We start from the raw sequence: 7,617 nt of genomic DNA, 5'->3' as shown, positions 1-7,617 counted from the left end.
CATATGAAGTCCGTGCAGTGGCTGCAGAACGTGGGCTGCTTGAAGAACCTGGCTGTAAACTTGTGGTTCTTCACTTCGTGGACGTTCTTCTGCCGCAGGGCTCCTTTGCGAGCAAACCTGTTGGCGACGTCCTCGGTGGACGACTCGTTCAAACTTGTATCAGCCATGTTGAAGGCAAGCAGGCGCCGCGTCGCTGTGTTCCCACTGTCTGTTTCTAGCGCAAGGCTCAGTCGGAACCCGGCAGAGAGAGAGGCGCCGTTGACTCGGTGAGTGCGAGGGAGGGAGTGAAGACTTTCCCCCAGCCTGTGGTCGCTCCGCTGTCAGGTTCGAGCGCCATCAAGGTAGCCGTGGCGGGATACGGACAGTATATCCGGCATCACCTTCAAAGTAAAGGATTTCTGTTACTCATCACACACCGCCATGCAAGCGCAGCCTACAAGGCATAAAACTAATCACCTGCTCGGGGCCCCAATAACAACAAGGCCCGCTGAGTATTTTGTGTTGTCTTGTAATATTTGTTGTGTTTTGTGCTGTGCTGTCTGTTTTCGACATTGATCTAGGCGAGTCCATGGATGCCTAGTGGAGAATAATTTGTCTTCGAGGACAATAAAGTCAAAGCCCAAAATTTAAGCTTCCTTTTAATTCTTAAAGCACTTTGTTTTATCACAGACTTTAAATAGTAATAAATCATTATGTTCTGAAGTTGTGTCTCACAGCATACTCGTGATGTTGCTGCTAAAACGTTTCTACTAGTCATTTACAGGGTGGATGGGGGGTATGAAGACAAAGAAGAGGAGGAAACCAGATCCAGCGTCAGAAGAAAAAGAGGAATGCACAGAGCCTACAACTGAGTGTAGGGACTTTGAATGTTGGGACTATGACAGGAAAAGCACAGGAGTTGGTTGACATGATGATTAGGAGAAAGGTTGATATTCTGTGCATCCAAGAGAGCAGGTGGAAAGGTAGTAAGGCTAGAAGTTTGGGAGCAGGGTTTAAATTATTCTACCACGGAGTAGATGGGAAGAGAAATGGAGTAGGGGTTATTTTAAAGGAAGAGCTGGCTAAGAATGTCTTGGAGGTAAAAAGAGTATCAGATCGAGTGATGAGACTAAAATTTGAAATTGAGGGTGTTATGTATAATGTGGTTAGCGGCTATGCACCACAGGTAGGATATGACCTAGAGTTGAAAGAGAAATTCTGGAAGGAACTAGATGAAGTAGTTCTGAGCATCCCAGACAGCGAGAGAGTTGTGATTGGTGCAGATTGTAATGGACATATTGGTAAAGGAAACAGGGGCGATGAAGAAGTGATGGGTAAGTACGGCATCCAGGAAAGGAACTTTGAAGGGCAGATGGTGGTGGACTTTGCAAAAAGGATGGAGATGGCTGTAGTGAACACTTATTTCCAGAAGAGGGAGGAACATATAGTGACCTACAAGAGCGGAGGTAGAACCACGCAGGTAGATTATATTTTATGCAGACGATGTAATCTGAAGGAGGTTACTGACTGTAAAGTAGTGGTAGGGGAGAGTGTAGCTCGACAGCATAGGATGGTAGTATGTAGGATGATTCTGGTGGTGGGTAGGAAGATTAAGAAGACAAAGGTAGAGCAGAGAACCATGTGGTGGAAGCTGAGAAAGGAAGAATGTCGTGCTGCCTTCCGGAAAGAGGTGAGACAGGCTCTCGATGGACAACCGAAGCTCCCGGAAGACTGGACGACGACAGCCAAGGTGATCAGAGAGACAGGCAGGAGAGTACTTGGTGTGTCATCTGGTAGGAAAGGGGAGAAGGAGACTTGGTGGTGGAACCCCAAAATACAGGGAGTCATACAAGGAAAGAGATTAGCGAAGAAGAAGTGGGATACTGAGAGGACTGAGGAGAGGCGAAAGGAGTACATCGAGATGCGACGTAGGGCAAAGGTAGAGGTGGCAAAGGCTAAACAAGAGGCATATGAAGACATGTACACCAGGTTGGACACGAAAGAAGGAGAAAAGGATCTCTACAGGTTGGCCAGACAGAGGGATAGAGATGGGAAGGATGTGCAGAAGGTTAGGCTGATTAAGGATAGAGATGGAAATGTGTTGACTGGTGCCGGTAGTGTGCTAAATAGATGGAAAGAATACTTTAAGAAGTTGATGAATGAAGTAAATGAGAGAGAAGGAAGAGTTGAAGAGGCAAGAGTGAAGGACCAGGAAGTGGAAATGATTACTAAGGGGGAAGTCAGAAAGGCACTACAAAGGATGAAAAATGGAAAGGCAGTTGGTCCTGATGACATACCGGTAGAGGTATGGAAGCAATTTGGAGAGATGGCTGTGGAGTTTTTGACCAACTTATTCAACAGAATACTAGCGGGCGAAAATATGCCTGAAGAATGGAGGAAAAGTGTTCTAGTTCCCATTTTTAAGAACAAAGGGGATGTTCAGAGCTGTGGGAACTATAGAGGAATAAAGTTGATGAGCCACACAATGAAGTTATGGGAAAGAGTAGTGGAGGCTAGACTCAGGACAGAAGTAAGTATCTGCGAGCAACAGTATGGTTTCATGCCTAGAAAGAGTACCACAGATGCATTATTTGCCTTGAGGATGCTCGTGGAAAAGTACAGAGAAGGTCAGAAGGAGCTACATTGTGTCTTTGTGGATCTAGAGAAAGCCTATGACAGAGTACCAAGAGAGGAACTGTGGTACTGCATGCGTAAGTCTGGTGTGGCAGAGAAGTATGTTAAAATAGTACAGGACATGTATGATGGCAGCAGAACAATGGTGAGGTGTGCCTTAGGTGTGACAGAGGAATTTAAGGTGGAGGTGGGACTGCATCAGGGATCAGCTCTGAGCCCCTTCCTGTTTGCAGTGGTAATGGATAGGCTGACAGATGAGGTTAGACTGGAATCCCCTTGGACCATGATGTTCGCAGATGATATTGTCATATGCAGTGAAAGCAGGGAGCACGCAGAGGAACAATTGGAAAGATGGAGACATGCACTGGAAAGGAGAGGAATGAAGATTAGCCGAAGTAAAACAGAATATATGTGCGTGAATGAGAAAAGTGGAGGGGGAAGAGTGAGGCTACAGGGAGAAGAGATAGCGAGGGTGGACGACTTCAAATATTTAGGGTCAACAATCCAGAACAAGGTAAGGAAGTGAAGAAATGGGTCTAAGCAGGTTGGAACAGCTGGAGAAAGGTGTCTAGTGTGTTATGTGACAGAGGAGTCTCTGCTAGGATGAAGGGCAAAGTTTACAAAACAGTGGTGAGGCCGACCATTATCTACGGATTAGAGACGGTGGCACTGAAGAAACAACAGGAAGCTGAACTGGAGGTAGCAGAAATGAAGATGTTGAGGTTCTCGCTCGGAGTGAGCAGGTTGGATAGGATTAGAAATGAGCTGATTAGAGGGACAGCCAAAGCTGGATGTTTTGGAGACAAGATTCGAGAGAGCAGACTTCGATGGTTTGGACATGTTCAGAGGCGAGAGAGTGAGTATATTGGTAGAAGGATGCTGAGGATGGCGCTCCCAGGCAAAAGAGCGAGAGGAAGACCAAAGAGAAGGTTTATGGATGTGGTGAGGGAAGACATGAGGGCAGTTGGGGTTAGAGAGGAAGATGCAGGAGATAGGCTAAGATGGCAAAAGATGACACGCTGTGGCGACCCCTAACGGGACAAGCCGAAAGGAAAAGAAGAAGAAGAAGAAGAAGAAGAAGATGGGGGTATGAGAGCTACAAGATGATGACTAGAGGTAAATCTAAGGTACACTGCCAGGAAAAAGTATCGCTCCCCCTTCTGAAATCCTTATAGTTTGGCCTAGTTTCCCAACTTTAATGCCCATCAAATATAAATAGCCAAACATAACCCAACTGATCTTGAAATGCAACTTAGAAATTGTGGATTCATTTATTAATTATTCAATAATATATATAACATGTAATAAATATAATACGTAATAATATTATTTAACTTAATTTTAAAAACTACTTAAAGTTGCCTGGCCATTTGTGAAAAACTGATGCCCACTTAAAGTTAACAACTGGTCAGACCATCATCAGCAGCAACAGTTTGAAAGCTAGCATATTTTGAGAACTGACAATGAGTCTTTCATATCTTTGTGGAGATATCTTGGCACACTCCTCCTTGCAGAAGTGTTTAAATTCAGCAAAAAAATGGAGGGTTTTCCAGCACAAATGGCCTTTTTAAGATCATGCCAATGCATTTTAATCAGATGATACAGGTCTGGACTTTGTGAGCTGTGACGTTGCTGGTGAGATGTGACATTGGTGTGTCAGAAGAATTTAAGGTAGAGGTGGGACTGCAGCAGGGTTTCGCGCTGAGCCCTTTCCTGTTTGTGGTAGTAATGGATAGGCTGACAGACAATTAGACTGGATTTCCCTTGGAGCAGGATGTTCGGAGATGATATTGTGATCTGGAGTGAAACCAGGGAACAGGTGGAGGAACAGTTAGAAAGATGGAGGTATGCACTGGAAAGGAAAGGAATGAAGATTAGCCAAAGTAAAACAGGATATATGTGTGTGAAGGAGAGGGGCGGAAGAGGAAGAGTGAAGTTCCAGGGAGAAGAGATAGCGAAGGTGGACGACTTCAAATACTTGGGATCAACAATACAGAGAAATGGAGAGTGTGGTAAGGAAGTGAAGAAACAGGTCCAAGCGGGGTGGAACAGCAGGCGGAAGGTGTCTGGTGTTCTATGTGACAGAAGAGTATCTGCCAGGATGAAGGCCAAAGTGTATAAAACTGTGGTCAGGCCGGCCATGATGTATGGATTAGAGATGGTGACTCTGAGGAAACAACAGGAAGCAGAACTGGAGGTAGCAGAAATGAAGATGTTGAGGTTCTCGCTCGGAGTGAGCAGGTTGGATAGGATTACAAATGAGCTCATTAGAGGGACAGCCAAAGTTGGATGTTTTGGAGACGAGTTGAGAGAGAGCAGACTTCGATGGTTTGAACATGTCCAGAGGCGAGAGAGTGAGTATATTGGTGGAAGGGTGCTGAGGATGGAGCTGCCAGGCAAAAGAGCGAGAGGAAGACCAAAGAAAAGGTTGATGGATGTTGTGAGGGAGGACATGAGGACAGTAGGTGTTAGAGAGGAGGATGCACGAGATAGGCTTAGATGGAAAAAGATGACACGCTGTGGCAACCCCTAATGGGACACGCCAATAGAAAAAGAAGACGGGTCTGGACTTTGATGTGACTACTCCAAAACTCTCTTTGTTTTCTGTTTTTTAAGCCATTCCGAAGTTGACTTGCTGCTGAACCCAAGTTTGTTTGAGTTTGAGATCACAAACCGATGACTGAATATTCTCCTTCAGGATTTTCTGTTAAAGACCAGAATTCATGGTTCCATCAATCACAGCAAAATTTCTCTGTTCTGAAAAAGGGCAGCCCCAGACCATCACACTACTACCAGCATGTTTGACTCTAGCTGTGATGCTTTTTTGCTGAAATGTTGTGTGACATTTATACACATGTTCCACAAATCTCAACTATCATCTTATTACTCCATACAATATTCTCCCAAAAGTCTTGGGAATAATTCAGATTTTTTGTTTCCTTGTTTGTTTTTTGCAAAAGTCGCCTACTTGCTCTGCCATAGATGCCATTTTGGTTCAGTCTCTTCCTCACTGTTGTGGCATGAACCCTGACCTTAACTGAGACAAGGGAGGCCTGCTGCTCTTTACAAGTTGTCCGGGGTTCCTTTGTGGACTCCTGGAGGACTTATTGGTGTTCTCTTGGGCTAATCTTTGTAGGCCAGCCACTCCTGGCAAGGGTCACTACTGTTCCATGTTTTCTTCATGTCAGGATATTGGCTTTCCCGAAGGTATGGTGGAACCCCAAGGGTTTCTAAATTGCTTTTGTAAGCCTTTCCAAACTCGGAGATGTCAATTACTTTATTTCTTGGCTGTTCTGGAATCTGTTTCATTTTGTTGCAGCTTTAGTTATGCTGTAGTTATTTTGTCCGACTTGATTTTGTGATTTCTTGATTTAACATGTTTAGAGGTAATCAGGCTTAGGTGTGATCAGCTGAAAATTGTGATTCCCCACAATTATTCATGACTTATCAGGAGATAATTATTTTCTCACACAAATTCAGGTACTGTATTTTGAATAGTTTTTTCCCCCTCACCACCAATCACCATTTAAAATCAGTATTTTATGTTCACTTGGGTTATATTTGATATTTACATTTGTATGATGATCTTAAACATTAGTAGGGAAACTATGCAACAACATCTATCCATCCATTTTCTGACCCACTTATCCACACACGGGTAGCAAAAGTGTTGGAGCCTATCGCAGCTGTCAAGGGCAGGAGGCAGGGTACTCCCTGAATTGGTTGCCAGCCAATCGCAGGGCACATAGAGACACACAACAGTTGCACTCACAATCACACCTCGTGGCAATTTAGACTGTCCAATGAATCCATGTTTTGGGATGTGGGAGGAAACCAGAGTGCCCAGAGAAAACCCACGCAGGCACGTAGAGAACATCCAAACTCCAGACTGTCATGATCCTGGATTCCAGCCAGGGCTGGGCGTGGCCATCTAATCGGAAGGGTCACACCTGCGCCTCATGACCTCCGATTAGACCCAGTACATATAGGACCCGGGGGACGACAGAGACTCTGCTAGATCGTTGCCTCTCATGCCTCGTTCCCGCACTCCTGACGTCTACCTCCCGTGTACCGACCAACGCCTGTCTCCCGACCTACCCCGTAAGCCTGCCGTTACTGATCTTGCTGCTTGTTTGGACTGACTCCCTGGTAACCGACATTGGAACAAATAAAGGCTTATTCCGCACTGCTTACCCCTCACCTGAGTCGTACATTTGGGTCCACCCCCGAGTCTCGTCCGTGACGCAGACAGGCAGACATTAAGTGTTGGAGTAGCAATTACTAATAAAGTGTTTTTTCTTGGATAATAAGGAAACAGGCCAGTGTGAGGCAGTTGAACACCTTCCTGTATTTTGGGGATTGGGGTATTTTCACCAAATAAATCATGCCTTTTGTTTCTGATTGTTTTTCCTCATGTGCAGTGGTTTTTTCAAATTAATTTAGAAACATAAAATACCTCTGTTTTTCTTGAAACATTGAAAACAATGTATAAAATAAATTGTCCTGTGACTCTGGACTGCCCAGGTACTGAGGAAGAAAAGAGTAACATAAAAAAAACAAAATATTGGGATTTGTGTACCAGTTGTTGATTTTGCTTTAGTTTTTTTATTTAAAGGTTTGTAGCATAGTGGTCAACTGGTTATCACGTCGGGCTCACAGTTCTCAGGACCAGAGTTCAAATCCATCCTCAAATGTATGGAGTTTCCATGTTCTCCTCGTGCCTGAATCGGTTTTCTCCAGGTACTCCAGTTTCCTCCCACATTCCAAAAACATGCATGCTCGGTTGATTAAAGACTTTGAATTGCCAATTGGTGTGAATGTGAGTGCCTATATGTGCCCTGTGATTGGCTGATGACAGGGTCCATTTCGCCTCTTGCCCAAAAATAGCTGGGATAGGCTGCAGCTCGCCTGTGACCCTAGTGAGTATAAGCAGTACAGACAAAGGGTGGATGGAAAATGTTTTGTTTGCAGCTTTCTAACACAAACAAAAGTTAGTGAAAGTGA

General features: G+C 44.7%; 1 protein-coding gene across 1 annotated transcript in view; it reads right to left on the bottom strand.

Moving 5' to 3' along the window:
* The window catches only part of prkcaa (protein kinase C, alpha, a), a 205,912-nt gene extending 205,274 nt beyond the window's left edge, over positions 1-638 (bottom strand). Inside the window, exon 1 of the mRNA XM_061829216.1 lies at positions 1-638. Coding sequence (XP_061685200.1) covers positions 1-167 — 167 coding nt within the window. The 5' untranslated portion in view covers positions 168-638.
* Positions 639-7,617: the final 6,979 nt, after the last annotated feature.

Source organism: Syngnathoides biaculeatus, chromosome 9 (assembly GCF_019802595.1).
Source record: "Syngnathoides biaculeatus isolate LvHL_M chromosome 9, ASM1980259v1, whole genome shotgun sequence".
Lineage (NCBI taxonomy): Eukaryota > Metazoa > Chordata > Actinopteri > Syngnathiformes > Syngnathidae > Syngnathoides > Syngnathoides biaculeatus.
Note: the sequence above shows the minus strand (reverse complement) of the source record. Positions and strands in the feature narration are given on the sequence as shown.